The 15,422-nt window shown below is 47.8% G+C and overlaps 1 protein-coding gene across 1 annotated transcript in view; it reads right to left on the minus strand.

The window, feature by feature from the left end:
* Adamts16 (ADAM metallopeptidase with thrombospondin type 1 motif 16) overlaps positions 1-15,422 on the minus strand; it is a 99,946-nt gene that overhangs the window by 23,056 nt on the left and 61,468 nt on the right. Inside the window, exons 17-18 of the mRNA XM_042695198.1 lie at positions 14,087-14,225; positions 8,386-8,512 (exon numbers count right to left, since the gene is read on the minus strand). Coding sequence (XP_042551132.1) covers positions 8,386-8,512; positions 14,087-14,225 — 266 coding nt within the window. The remainder of the gene's footprint in view (positions 1-8,385; positions 8,513-14,086; positions 14,226-15,422) is intronic.

Here is a 15,422-nt window from a genome sequence, read left to right on the forward strand (position 1 = left end):
TTCCTTAGAAAGACAAAGTCAAGGTGCAACAAAAGTAAACGACAAGGAGCAGATACTCAAAATAGGCCAGGTGGCAACAAGAGGAAAGAAGCAGACAAATAAAGAGAATAGAGGGAGAATGTAGTCGATAATCCAAAGTACGTTCTATAAAATTAAGAAGAGTGAGGGAATGGGTGGTTGAGAGGGGTGGATGAGAATGCTAAAAGGGGTAGCATTGGTCAACATGTGCCATATCTATAAACTGCTTTGTTAAATGCCAACTGTTTAAAGATAATAAAAAGAAGAGTGTGGTCTTAAAAGAGAAGAAATAAATGTAAAAATGAGCATTTGAAAAGATATAGAAGAACAGTCAGCTATAAAACAAACAGGTAGCTAACCACAAAACAAACAAACAAACACAACAGGAAATCTAGAAGACAAAATCAAATCTGGAACAAAAAGACAAGGAGATAAACACCTAAAAGAAAAGTAAGCCAGATACAGAATGCAAATTGCAAATTCCACATAATGGTCCTCATTTGTCAGTCTCATAGGAGCGGGGGAGGGAGAGTGGTCAGCAGAGGCTGGACAGGCAGGCGCAAGGGTAGAGAAATCACCTCTTCAGCAGTCAGGTAACTAGTGAATAAAATGACCCATGATGCACTTCAAGCATTAGAAATTTCCAACACATCCAATGATTCGTGCTTGAAGAAACAAATACTTTCTTGTTCTGATTTGATCATTATACATTATATATGCACCAAGTAACCATAATGTACACAACAATACACAAATAATATTATCTCAATAATAAAGAAAATAGAGGAACACTAAAGCATGTCCTATGGACGTACTGAAATAGGAATTTTTTTCACCTTCAAAGGAACCGCTGTAGACTGAGCAAAAGAATGTAAAATCCATTCAAGGATACTAAAGTACATGCAGAACATGAAGATAAATGAAAGGTCACCAAGCTTCCAGAAGCAGGGAGAGATGCACAAGGAGCAGTCCCAGGAAAGGACCCGGCATCAGAAGAGTTGAGCATTCTTCAGTCCTAGTGGGGACGGCAGGCAAGGCTGTCATGTCCACAGAAGGCCCAGGGACAGTGGATCCTCCCCCAGAGTTCTGTCAACCACAAGGCCTCTGAAAATCACTTTTCCTAAAACTGTCCCAGGCAGCTGTGCTGTCTACATCATGCTGTAGAAAGGACAGCTACTGGCCCGGCATTGAAGAAGAGGATGTTAGATCAAATGGAGACAGAAGGTCAATGTCAGGATGACAAATCCTGATTAGAGCAAGAGATGGTGGTGCCTGGAGTGAGCAGTCCAGGGGAAGAGGGAGGAGGCGAGTCTCTGACGTGCTTGAGGATTGCCCAGAGCAGGGGCCACACCCAGCGTTCTCCCCCAAGCCCTCCTCCTGCCCAGGTTGCTTTGGAGCTGCACACCTCAAACTCACCTTCCACACCGCTCTACTCTGCTTGCCTGCCATTGGTTGAACTTTTTACCCACAGCATCTACCACCTTCTAAGACATCCTAACGTTTAAAAATACATTTATAAACAAAATATTCGAAAATACAATTAAGTGGTATGTTTGTTGGCGGTCTTAACGTGGGGAGGGGAGGTTGGGTCACTGCTTGTGCCCATGAGTTGGCGCAGACAGGGCAGATGTTTAGTTTATATTCATTGAACTAGTCAATGAACGCAGCAGGTCTTCTGACATTCTTATAAAGAAGATAAGGAAAAGAAGTCAGCCAACTCTTAACTCTTAGACCACTTTAGATACGAAAGGAGAGAGAAACAGGATGTTCCATTGAGATGAAATGGTGAGTGATAGGAAAGCAGTGTGGACTAATAAGATGCCATCAGCAGATGGGGAAAGGCTGCTGAGAGCAGGAGAGCTGAGCAAGGCCCAGTGTCCACACCCATCGGTAACAACAGGATACGTTTTGAAACCAGTGAGTAGGGCAATGGCAGGCACACTTCTTTAGATACATTGGGATGGTTAGCAGAGGCGGGGCTGCAGGGGGTCTGCGGGATGAGAGAGGGAACTGATTTGTCACTGCGAGCTTTAAAACACGGCATTCAAAACCACGTGGGTGTGCGATCACCAGGTAATACAGAAGGTTAACAGTAATAGATGCAAGACGCAAATCCTACATTCACTTTGCATATGGGATGCTAGATTATTGACATGAGTTCCTCTCCCCCATCCTCTTTGTAAGCTGGAGAAGTACATACTAAACGCATGAGAAAGAGCAACCAAGATGTCCTGATGGTTGGGCTTTCATTGGTGTTACAGTCAGACCCCGAGACACTGTGGGAAGCGGGTGAAGAGAGGGCGTTCCTGTGTGGATTCCCGCCCTGCACGGGATCCAGACAAATCCAAACAGTCTAGGAGACTGCGGTCGCCCTTTGTGAACAGACCACAGTCAGAAGCATATCAACAATCGGTTTTCTGTTTCAAGACTCTTTGCCCTGAGCTGAGAGGAGACCTGCATGGAAACAATTCAAGTTTGCTGTCATGTGGCTCCCATTTTTATTATAATTTCTTTAGGGTGAGGAGAACATTGTAACCCATTAAACACTGACAAAAGAAGTGAGGGGTGGGGTAAAAAGTCCATCACATACATGTATGGCTCTATCACTATCAACCATCTGTACAACTAATATAGATGAATTAAAAATACATTTAAAAATTTTATAAAGTACAGAATTGATGTATTTTCCTTATCAAATCACAACGCTCTTTAAAAATACCACACTAGTCAAAGCTACTTGTTCATTCCTGATAAATGCCAAAAGTAATTTACAGATAAGCTAAACTATAAACACACATAAAGTAACACATCCTAATAAAATCAACTCTTTCAACTGGCGACCAGATTCATGAAGGACCTTAAAGAACCAATACGGGACTGACAAAATGATGCAAAATGTTTGCATGATACTCAGTTCACTTCCTCGACTGCTTCGGTCCTGGGATATTCTTGGTTTGAGACTGCTGACCGGTTTTATGGGTAATACCTCCTCCTTGGTCCTATTTATAAAATCCTTACTTCTAAAATCGTGCTCCTTAGCGTGTGTTGGGTTTAATGCTGACAAAGAGCACTTCCTCTAACACCTGAGCAAATATAATTTCTCCAGGTGGTGACAAGCAGTGAAGGCCCAGCACACTCTTGCTTCTAGGTGCTTCCAATTGGAGTGGGGAGCAGTGACCTAAGTGGCTGATAAGGAAGGGCGCATGTGTCTGCACACCGCACTGCAGGACCGTGTGGCTGCTTCTGTCTCGGAACCACAAATCGTGCACCCTTTTGGGCCCCATAGTTCTACATTTGCAAGAAATCGACCTTTATCTTTCTATTTATTTATTGCCAGTCCTGGGCCTTGAACTCAGGCCCTTGGTGCTGTCCCTGAGCTTCTTTTGCTGAAGGCTAGCCCTCTACTACTTGAGCCACAGTGCCACTTCTGGCTTTTTTTTGTGTATATGGTACTGAGGAATTGAAGTCAGGGCTTCATGCGTGCTAGGTAAGCACTCAACCACTAAGCCACCTTCCCAACTCCTAATTTTTCTTTTTATTATCAAGGTGATGTTCAGAGGGGTTACAGTTACATAAGTAAGGTAATAAGTACATTTCTTGTCAAATTTGTTACCCCTTCCCTCATTTTTCTCCTACTTTCTCTCCCCCACATCCACAAGTTGCACAGATCATTTCCAACATATTTAATAAAGGACTACAAAGAAGCTCAGTTGGAAGAGAGGGGCAGCCCAACCCTGCTGGGGAGCGGGTAGAAGATCGTCTTTCTCTTCCCAAGCTGAGCTGACTTTCCTTTGCTTTCTCAGGAACGGGGCACAGGCCCCGCAGGACGCACACCACACCCGTGTGTGAGTGGGATGTGTGGGCGGCCGCCGCCCGGGAGAACTGCAGGCTGACACCCGCACGCACACCATTTTATTGGCCAGACGCTGACATGAGATGCATTGTAGATAACATGATTAGCTTTTTAAAAATCTGAATTCTAAGTCAAATCCACCCACGACTTTCTCTGGTAGGGAGGCTGGGTACAGGATCTTCAGGTCAACTGGGCCCCAAGGGCTGTTGACTAGAGCTCACAGCTCTGCGCTGGGGTGGGGGCCTGCCCCACCCCAAGTGATGCGACTCCCCCTCAAAGCACCGACTTCTCATCTTCCGTCTCTCTCGAGGAGCGACTGCTTCATTTATAGAAAGGGAAATCAGTGACAAACACCCTCGATTGCCCGTCACTGCCTCTCCTGGCCCTCACTGCTTCCCTCCTGCTTTCACTGGTGTCCACCCACTGTCTGCACTGCCTCCAACAGCGCAAGTCCGTATGCATCTCGCCACCACCTTTATGCATGAAGTACTTGCTCCTAAGAGTCTTGGTACAGTTATGTATGAGTAGTCCTGGATATGTTAAAAGTGGTGTATATTACATATTTACATGTGTGTGGGGGAGGGTGTGTATTGTTGTAGTGGTAGTAGTAGTAACAGTAGTGTTGAAGAAAGAAAGTAGTGTGACTTCTGGCAGTCTCGGGAATTCAAGAGAATAAAGGGATATCTCTAAATGCATCAAGCAGAAAGGGCAGGAAAGCTAGGAAGGCATGGAAAAAGGAGATGACATAAGGAATTGGCAGAACTAAAACCAAACATAAGCATTATCTATGTAAGCATAGTTCACACAAATAGATTACATCGACGCATACAAATCCAGTAGGATGTTGTATACTCAAGAGCACAGAAAAACCTAATAACATATGTATTTAAAGATAAACAAATAGCAGACTGCAAACCAGAAGAAAAAAGTAAATGGGTGGTATGCTTTGTCAATTTCAGACAAAATAAACTGTAGGTTGGAAAATGACATTACAGACAAAGATGATCATTACTTAGGAATAACATAAAATTGATTCAGAAACTATAACTACATCTAACAACATAAAGGATAGTGGCCAATTAGAAAGTGAAATTAACAGGATATACTAAAAAGTTGCCAGTCATAGGGTAAGTTTTCAAGACAGTTTGCTGAGGTACAAAAATCAGAACTTAGCACACTTGTGTTTAATGGCAAAACTCTACTCTCCAAGTGATCCTAAGGTCAGCTCATCTCCTGAATCCCTAAGTAAAAAGCCAGCCACAGAAGAGAGAAAGTGTCCTCCCTGATCCACACCCACCACAGCTGTGTCCTCAGAGAGTTAGAACCTGAGGCTCTGTGGAACAGCTTCCAGACTAGAGAGCAAGGGACACACAACGGAAACAGGAGAAACTCTAGGATGATTCCCAAGAGCCTCCTGCAAACGGTAGAGATAGAAGCAATCAGGGCAGGACCAGCTATGTTCTTTATGGACCCAGGAAAATGTATGAGTCGCCCAGAATCAATTGTGAGAGCTCTCTGCACACAGCCCCAGGGTGCACAGGGCCCCAGGGTGCACAAGGCCCCAGGGTGAAGGAGCAACCAGAGTCTTGAAAAGTTCTTCCCTGCAGGTGGCGCATTCACCAGCTGCTCAGATGACTGAGTGAACCAAGTTGCTGGCTTTGTTGGCATGGCTTTGGTTACACTACAGGGGGTTCTTGTTTGCAGGACTCATATGTAAAAGTGACAATAGATAAAAAGGAAATCACATCCTGCCTTTGCTATTTCTGAGGGTTGCTGTAAGCTTACATTACAGATAACGTTTTTCCGTAGAATCTTATCTCTGATTGCCCTAGGGTGATACCAAGCAGTCAGTTTCTGACCTACAGATCTTCTTGAAAAGGAATGATTCTCTAATGGGTTTGTAACACGTCACAAAGGCACAAGACAAATAATGGGATCGATTATTGGTCAGGTGAAGATTTGACCCCCTTTTTAACACATTCCTCAGGGAAGACTAAAACTCACCCAGCAACAGTATCTATCCATGCTCTCTCTTTTATTTTTTGGGGTGTGTGCCATCTCTCACATCCCTCCCTCTGGCCCCTTGGGCTCGTCTAGAGCTATCATCCTCTCTGTGTCCAAACTCTAACTCTGCATTCCTAGAAGCAAGCGGAGGAGAGATGCACACATTCACGACCATCTGGAAAGCGTTCCACCACGCCCTTTCCTCCCATTGTCAGGCTGTCTTCTGAAAGGTGTGTTTTTAGTGCTCGTGCTTAGAAAGTTAGAGAGTGAAGATAAATGATGGGAGATGAGATGTGCTTAGAAAGTTAAGAGTTCCAATAAATGATGGCAGACAGGCAAAAAGAAAATACATAGCTGTGTGATTTATAATTGCTGTTTCTAAAGCAAGGAATAAAAATGCCTGCTTCACATCCTATCAGAGGCTGGCGCGGGGGAGGCTGGCGGGAGGGGCAGGGCTGGCGCGGGGGAGGCTGGCGAGAGTGAGCAGGCCAGGGTCTGGGCTGGTCCTCCGCACCAGGGAGGAGCCGCCGCTGGAATTGCTGACACATGCAGACCATCCTTCCCGGCAAGGAGTCCCCGGAACCCCCAACACTCCGCCGCCCTCCCGCAGAAATGGATCATTTCGGGGATCCCCTCTGGCTAAGGGCCTGGGGCTTGACAGTCATCCAAGTGTGAGCACAGACGGTGTGGGCTGTCTGTCTGGATGCTGAGCTTTATCACCTAAGTTGCCCAGGAGAAGGCTGTGGATGAAGACGTCCTCCTTCCAGTTGAACCTGACCCAGCGGATCTCACCGCTGCGCTGCCTGTCAGGGTCGGACACCTGGGGCCGAACGTGTCTCCCTGGGGGGGGGCGTGGCTGGGGGGGGTGAACGTGTCTCCCTGTGCGGGGAGGGAGGGGCAAATGTGTGTCCCTGTGCAGGGAGGGGAGAGGGAGGAGCCAGTGTCCACAAGCCCAACAGACAGATCCACGTGGCCTTTCCACGTACTTGCCTTGCGACTTTCTAGTGTTTTCCCTCCCTGTCCCTCCCCCCTTCTCCTCCCCCCGCCCCCCCCGCCTCTGTACTGACCGTACTCTGTTCCTACTGCGCTCGTCCTCACAGAGGATGATGGTTAAAACTTGTCCTGGTCACTGGAGCTGGTGTCCAGCTTTGTGGATGGCTGGGACACGCGGACCCCCTCTGTGGGCTGGAGTGGTCTATTTTCTCCTGCCTTGGCCTGCAGCAGGGTTCTTTCTCTACATACTCTGGGCCTAGAACAAGCCCGCAGTGAGCTTTCAAATGGAGTCTGGCCCTCTGGGGAGCTGGGGCTGGAGGCAGGGCCTAGCATGGCTGTGAAGGTTCGCATGTTCCCGCAGACAGCGTGGGACAACAGGAGGCATCCCGGGCCTCCGTGGCTAAGCGCTAAAATCCTCGTTAACTTCTGACCAGCACCTCTCCTGCGGCATCTGCCTGCAGGCTGAGGCGGCACTGCTGATTCAACGCGGTAGAGGGTCCTGGCCGGCCTGGGGCAGCCGTGCTGACAGGCCCGGGCCTTCCAGCAGAGACCCGCTTACACAGACGGAGACAATGTCCAACACCTCAAATGCTGAGACATGGCCTCTGTGTCCCCACCGAGAGCTCTAAAGAGAAGGGGGGCCGTGCTGGGTATTTCCCTGCCTTGGATGGTCTCAAGGAAGGATTCAGCTTTGTGCTCCTGGTGTATGTTTCTGAAAGTTCTTTAACATCGAGGCGTGCTACATGGTCATGGAGTAAGTGTCTAAGGGCCCGGGCCGTCTGAAAGGTCTTGCTGAAGTTAGAATTTCAACCAAAAGTTGTTGACTGCGGTGACTTTTCCCCACTGTCTGTGGCCTGGGCTCATTCACGGCCGGTCTCCGTGCGCATACAAAGCCAGCGGTGCTGAGAGCTGAAGGCCGGGCACAGCTGTGGCAAGGGGCAGAACAGGGGCGTGCAGGTGCACACTGCCTGCGGGGTCTCCTGACCCACACCCGAGCTTCCACACAGACGTGTGCAGAGGGTGGATGGGGCTGACAGCCCTAGTGCGCACTCTTGCGCTCTCTCTCTGTCACACATTCATGTGTGCAGGGACCAGAATAAACCCCAGTCCCTTCCAACCCTGGCAGACCCCGGAAATGGCTCATCTGGTCTGTCTCATGCACCGAGAATGAAAGGAGCAGATAATAATGGCAACATGTTCTCTCTTGGCTGCTGAAACAGCGCGTGTCACTACTGCCGTAGTGTGCACCAGCCCGGGACTGAGGAGAGGTGGGATAAAGTGAACCGGATGCCGTTGCGGGAGCGTCCACTCGGGGATGGAAGACTTCCCAGGCTGTTTCTTACCCAAACACTGGTGTCAGCTCTGCTGCCCGGGCAGCGCATGTCCGCGGCCTCCTCGCCGCTGTGAGCTACCCGTGCTAGCAGGCGAGTCTCACTCCGAGGCCGGGAGCCGCCGTGACTCCCTGCACACATCCGCCAAGGGTGCCCAGACAGGATGGGCAGCAAGGTGGCTCCTACCTGGGAGGACAAGCCGACACCTTGCAGGACACCAGCCCTGTGACGGGACGCGTCTCGGGGTCGCAGAAGGACGTGTTCACCGGCACCCTCAGGTCTCGGAAGCAGCCTTCCTTCGTGGTCATCTGCCCTGTGGAGAAGCAGAGGCATGCAGTAAAGACTCAGAACCATGCCCTGGGGTCACGCAGACAGAGAGCTGTCAAGGTCTCTTCCCCAAAGCTGAGCTGCACTTGGGGTGGATATCCAAGGTGTCCACTGTTGCGATTCTGCTTTTCTGAACTGCCGTGATGTTTCATGCATGTTTTGTCAATTTCATGACCACCCAGGTTTTCGTGTCTTTAAGTTCAATGTGGTTTCCAATCATAACTCAGAAGGTGTGGAAATGAGATCAATGGAACTGAAGGCTGGTTTGCTTTTCACCATCCCTTAATGCATTCAATAGTTCAGTTCATTCAACTGATCGCCAAGGAAGTGTTCCTGGAGATCTGTGGAATGGCAGCTGCCGGGGTTCAGGCAGGGAGAGTGAGGGGTTACTGCTCATGAGTACGGAGGCGATGTCAGGCAGAAGCTGTGGGAGGAGGACAGGGCTGGCTGTCCAGCCCCAGGAATGTGCACAATGCCCTTCGACTGTACACACCACAACGGTGAACACGGCCGATGGCTTGTTTTCAATGTTTTGCTATGCTATAAAAATGGACTACAACCACACATACATTATGAAGGATGACCGTCAGAAGTCTGTTTAATAGAGAAGAAAAAAAGAAGGAATCAGAACCACACGACTGCTGGTTTAAGATGACTACGACGACATGCATGAAGGTAGAGAAGTGGTTTTTATGGGGGCCGGGCCATTGGTGTGAGTCACCGCTTCCCCCTCTCACCCTTGCAGCCTGACCCTGGCAAGGCCCAGCCTGCCGTCTGCCACGCACCACCCACTGGACAGACCACCGTCACTCCCAGGTCCTCAGAGCTGGGTCAGGAGAGAACTGACCAAAGAGAGAGTTCTGGAGAAGCAAGGGTGCACAGCAATTCCTGACACTATTCCCCGGAAAGTTAAGCCCTTGGTAAAGAAAACTGTCTCTAGAACACACTGTGGAAACAAGTCTAACATGCTGTCATTACTGCGTGTAAAGAACTGAGCCCCTTGAGTGAGGAATAATGCACTCCAGAGACTCAAACTTCGGAGGGGGCAGAGATCAGCGATTCAAAGTCAGGAGCCCTGGGTTTGAGTCCCAAACCACCCATTTATTGGCACTGTTGAAGTGGACTTGTGGCACCTATATTCTTGTAATTTTTTGGAGTTATTCAGCTCTCTGATGGCTAAATAAAACAGTATATAAACTCACTGTCAGAACTGAATTCAATGACTGGGCTCTCAGCTGGTGCCCAGGGTAGAGAACTGCTCGTCAGTACGGAAATCCCTGCACATTTGTTGATGAGAATAGAAGCAGTTGACATCAGGCTAGCTCAGGCTTAAGCTCACTTGTCCTGGAAAAGTGGCAGTAGTGTCATCTTTCCTTCCCAACTGGGAAAACGTGTTACATGGTGGTTCTTATTATAACGTGCATGTGTCATCTGTTGGATTGCATTTCTGGAGGGTGGAGAACAGATGCTACTCATTTCTATAATTTCAGTAGCTTGCAAGGATTAATTTGTTCTCTCATTCATAAGTACTTGGTGAAACAATGGCCAATATATTCTTACATTAGTAAATTCCCACATTCACACAAGTTAGTAAGAATGAATAGCCAGCTAAAACTCATCAAAGTAGAGATATATTCCACCAGTTCACCCATATATCCCTAATGAGGCATAGTGTGAATAGATATTTTTTTCTTGCTTTATATATATGAGACTATTAAATCAGAAAAAGAAACGAATGTCCACTTAAAGGCATTCTTCAGAGAATCATGCCAACTTTTGAGATTAAATAATTGCAATGATCCAAATTAAATGAAGAATGCCTTGAGTAATTTTATAATTTCCTAGAGATAGTTAGAGGTCTTCCTGATACAGACTGAAGGAAAATTGACCTCTTTTTCTCCACTTGTATTTTGAGTTTAAAGTTTAGCTGCTTTTATTTTCTAACTCCCCCCTATATTGCTTTAGGAAGTATGATATTATAAATAATGGCTTCAGTTTGGTTTCCTGTTTTGAAATTAAAAACATGTGAAATTCAAATCTGTTCAAATCTCAACAAAGAATATTTAAATTGCTAGAGCATAAAATGGTTTCCACCATTGAAAGAAATAAATTTTGCACATTTTAGCACCCAAAAGAAAGCTACAGCTCAATAATTCTTAAGAATGTTAATGTGGAAAATACTAAGTATGTCCAGAGAGAGTAGTATCAAGTAGCTCATTATAAAAATACATCATCAGAGGGCAATTCATACTAAGAAAGCAAGAATGACTGAAAAGTAGGAAAATCTGTTAGTGTATTTCACAACTTTAAGAATGAAAGAACAAACATGAATTTCACCATGAATATAATAAAAGTCGTTATGATAAATTCTGCCTCTATTCTTATAAAAAAGTTAATGAGACATGGAATAGATGGGAATTTCCTTATGTCAACATGCTTTAAATTTATATCTAAGTATCTTTGTATCAATGTATTTATCTATCTAAATAAATATTTGTTCATTTATTTAAGCCTAGAATCTACTATTATGGGAAAACTACAAATAATTTCCTTAAGTTCATTGCTTTATAGAATTAGATAAAATAAGTGACATGAAAATTACATAAGAGGAAAATAGATATGATTGACAAGATATGATTACACATCTAGGAAATGGAAGGATAAAAATCTAGGGCTGGGAAGGTGGCTCAGTGGTAGAGTGCTTGCTTTGTATGTATGAAGCTCTGGGTTCGATTCCTCAGCACCACCTAATAGAAAAAGCCAGAAGTGGTGCTGTGGCTCAAGCGCTAGAGCACTAGCCCTGAGCTGAAGCACTGAGGGACAGCGCCCAAGCCCAGAGTTCAGGCCCTATGACTGGCAAAATAACTAACTAACTAAATAAATAAATAAAAATACAAAATAATAAAAAAAATCTATTACGGTGAACCAACCAGCTAACTGACATTTGGAAGAGTGGGGAGCAAAAAGCTAGAGTCAGAGAGAGCTATGCAAATTATACTTTCTTTTTTGAAAGATAATTGTCTTCTTTTCTTGGGTCACTGCTCACAGCATTTCAAAGACTTATTTACTCAACATTTTGGTTTGATTTCTACCTCGATAGTGAGTACTAGCCTTAACCTTGCCATCCAAGCTCCAGAACTGACACGATGCGATGTCATCTCTGACTTCCAACTAAACCTGAATCGTGCCTCAGTTTACCTGGTCCTTGGATTTGTGAACAGCAGATTATGGACTTCAGGATCTCTAGCCCATGTGAGCTAATCTTTCATAATAAACACCACGTAGCCATATAAATTTGTAAGATGTACACGATGACTCATACGTACATGTATTTGTATCTCCTTCTGGGTCAGCTCTGACTAATATGCCTATAAACAAAGTGATATAAAGTTACTAAATTTAAAGGTTCCCTTTTCTGAATGCTTGCAAAGTTCTCAGTTCTTTCAGAAGACTGAACGCCTATGTGGACAGCCCCGTCTGGCGGAGTTTGGTTTTCTGGTCTGGTTTTGCAGCAGGCAGGGGACGGCCCTGCGGTCAGGAGAGGGCCGCGTGACGGAGCGACTGGCTTGCTCTCTGCGGGACTCAGCTTTGCTTCCTCTGACTAAGGGTGCATCCATGCAGTCATTGCTCACCGAGACTTACAGTCATTTCACTTTGTCAGGAAGAAAAATGACACTGTGCACGGGAAGGCCAGCATCACACTGGCCTGCTTTCTAAAGTGATCTACATCAATAGATAAGAGAGGAGAAAGGCATAAAATTCAAAGGCTTAAGTGAAAAAATGCAAAGAAAACCAAGCTTCCACTGTGGACAGAGCACTCCTGGCCATGGGCGGCAGGGAGTTTAAGAGCACTGTGCCTGGGAGCGGTATCTGGTTACAGAAACCAGCTCTGGGCACTCACTTGCATGCACTTAAACATCTTCATATTTTGCCAAACTATCTGGAAGGGGAGTGTTCATTCTTCAGGATGATGTGTTTTTGTTGTTGTTGTTGTTTTTAAATCAAAGAATCTCCAAGCTCTCATGAATTCCAACTAACAGAATGAATTCCAGCTGGAACCAACAACTTTGTCCTTCTTCCATAAAGAAAAAGAAGGACGTCGGACCGATTCCGTTAGCAAAACTACACCGATGCGGGTGGATACTGCATCATACCCAGAGTGCAGTCCTCCCCCATCACCTCCAGAGTGAGGGCTGGACCCCTGGTGTGAGGAGAGTGGACTGAGCCCATGAACTTTCCAGAACCTCAGAATCAGACGAGGAAGACAAAGGAACCCGGAGCGGGGGCCTTCTGAACAATTCCCCGGTATTTGAGGGCAACTCTGAGGGCTTGGAGGGATCAGTCTGAACACGGTGGAAGCCTGTGACATCCCAGGATGCCGACGGCGGTGACGGCAGTGACAGCGCACACCTGTGCACGGTGGTGGCGTTTCACATCTGATCACACACACACACTCCGCGTAACAGAAACCCAGCTCACCCCCCAACCACCACGGAAGCACACACTCATCAAAAGTAGCAGGGATGTTGTATTAATCAGCTTCTTACTGCTATAAAGAAACACCCAAGGCAGGTCACTTGACAGAGAAAAGAGGTTTATCTTTAAAAAAAATCAGACTGGAGGCCTAAGCAAAGTAGTACAGCCTCTGGCAAAGGCCACTCGTCTGCTTCCTCCTGGCAGGAGCACATGCATGTCTGTCTGTCCAGTTTGCTCCCAACTACCAAGATTCAGCCCTGAGGGCTCTACCCTGTAGCTCCAACCTAATCTCGTATCTTCCTAAATGACCCTCTGCAGTGCAATGAGCACCAGTGACCAAGAGTGAGTGGAGCACAGGCCCGCTGGATCTGAGATAGGCACATTTAAACTGTGGCAGAAGTACGTCTCTCCCGTATGTAGGCACTTGTGGCCCATTTGTCAGGTTCCAAGCTATCCCATCTGAAGCCTTGAGTGCCTAAGTCCACACAGCCCAGTGCTGGAAAGCCAGCTGCGACCGTGACAGGAGTGTGGGAGCGGTGGGAGAGGTCAGGGGCCAAGACAGGCACTTGCCTGAACACCCTGACAAGGGGCCATTCGCTGGGGCTGGAGAGGCTCCTCCTTCTCCACTGTTCTTTGGGAGGGGAGGGCTAGGATTGGTGAAGCCCGTAAGTCTTGTCCTCCATCAGGGGACTGGATGAGGAGGGAAGACTCTCGTGTGCCAGGTCTGTTCAAGGGTGAGTGAAGGCAGGGAGGAGGGGGACCCGCACCATTTCCCACGGTCCCGGCATCTCACATTTGGGTGAAACTGGAAAGAGTCAAACTACACACTTCACCCACTGGAACAAAATGCTTTAGGAAAGAAGTAGGGGATGCAGACTGAGTCCATTTTGTGCAGAACTTGTTTCCGGGGGAGAATGATACTTTTGGGTTAGGTGATCTGCAAGCAGGTGGCATCCCCAGAGAGGCCCCGAGCTGGTTGTGAGGATGCAGGGTGCGGTGAGGACACCACCGTGCGGTTCTGACCGCAGCCACGGCGCCCTGACTGCCCTGCGCCACGGCCAGGAGCAGCGTGGGAGCGACTCACCTCCGCCGCAGGAGACGGAGCACTCCGAGCGCAGGATGGCCCACGCGTAGCTGGGCTTGGCGGGGGGCGGCTTCTCCATGCCCGCTCGAGGCAGTGCATATTCCCAGGCCACTCCTGGGTTCCTGCCCTGGAACAGAAGCTGTGGAGGCAGAAAGCCAGCGGTGGTGAAATCAACGGCCACCGGCCAAACACAGGAGTTTGCTTTCAACACCATTACTATCCCCAACCCACAAGTTGGTCCGCATGATATCACGAACACTCTCCATCTGCCAAACTGCGTGTCAGTTTTCTACCTGGGGCGAAGCTCTGAGTGAGGCTCAAGCATGTCTAGGAAAGTCTAGATTCTCAGCCTTGCACGTCATGTTCAATGAGTGCCCCTATTCAAATCCTCAGAAACCTACGCAGCCACAGCCCTACCAAGCCTCAGCGTCAAGTGAATCAGAAAGTGCTAGCTAAAGAGCATCTCCTCACCGTCTCCTGAAGTCCAAGTAAGCAGAGGAGCCTGTAGATCGATGTCACCCAGGCCCAGAGTTAGCCAGAGCACCCCCTTCCGTGAGAGGATACAGGGGTACAGGGGCAAGAGGCGTGAATGGTAGCGAAGGCCCCGTCACGCACACACGGGGAGCAGGGCTGAGCCGGGGCTCAGTGTGGAATTGTGTTTGGACCTGACACTTCCTAGCTTTAGAACAGTGAAAGTCTCTCACAGAATGTGCACAATCTGAGGAGGCTAACTTTGAAACCTTACCATGAAGCCATAGCCACAGATTCCACCCCTTCTGTCGTCCTTGACGTTCAAGACATTCATTCCTACTTACTACCCTAGCAATACTCCAGCCACCTGCAAACACAGCCCAGGAGCCAGCGGTACCGCTGGGCGACAGGCACACGGGGCCGGCAGCAGGGACACGGAGAGGTTCCCAGCTCTCTCTTCCATCAAGAGCCTCAGCCCGAGGAGCCTGGCTCATTTCCAAACACGGCCGATTATTCAAGCTCTCTATGGTAGGCGATTTCAGAAATCGAGGGAATGATTCATGGTAAATTTATGGTGGGTGGGAAGTGAAGTGTTCAGAGTCAGGACCCTCGGAGGGTGAGGTGGATCTGCGAGGTGCAGACAAGCCCGACTAGTGGGCGTATTGGTTGGGATAGCAGTACTCCATGGGGAAAGGTGGGTTGATGGGGCCACGGTTGCCCCCAAAACTTTCCTTGAATTGTGGGATACAGTGGGGAAAGGTAGGGATTCAGCACCCTGACTCCCTGCTGCTGCCACCTGCCCAGGCCTGTGGGGTAACCTGTTTTGCCAACAAGGGGCTTGTACTTCCTGAGCCTGTCCTGCAGT

The sequence above is a fragment of the Dipodomys spectabilis genome, unplaced genomic scaffold (assembly GCF_019054845.1).
Source record: "Dipodomys spectabilis isolate Male_0828 unplaced genomic scaffold, ASM1905484v1 ptg000179l, whole genome shotgun sequence".
In the NCBI taxonomy this organism is placed as follows: Eukaryota; Metazoa; Chordata; class Mammalia; order Rodentia; family Heteromyidae; genus Dipodomys; species Dipodomys spectabilis.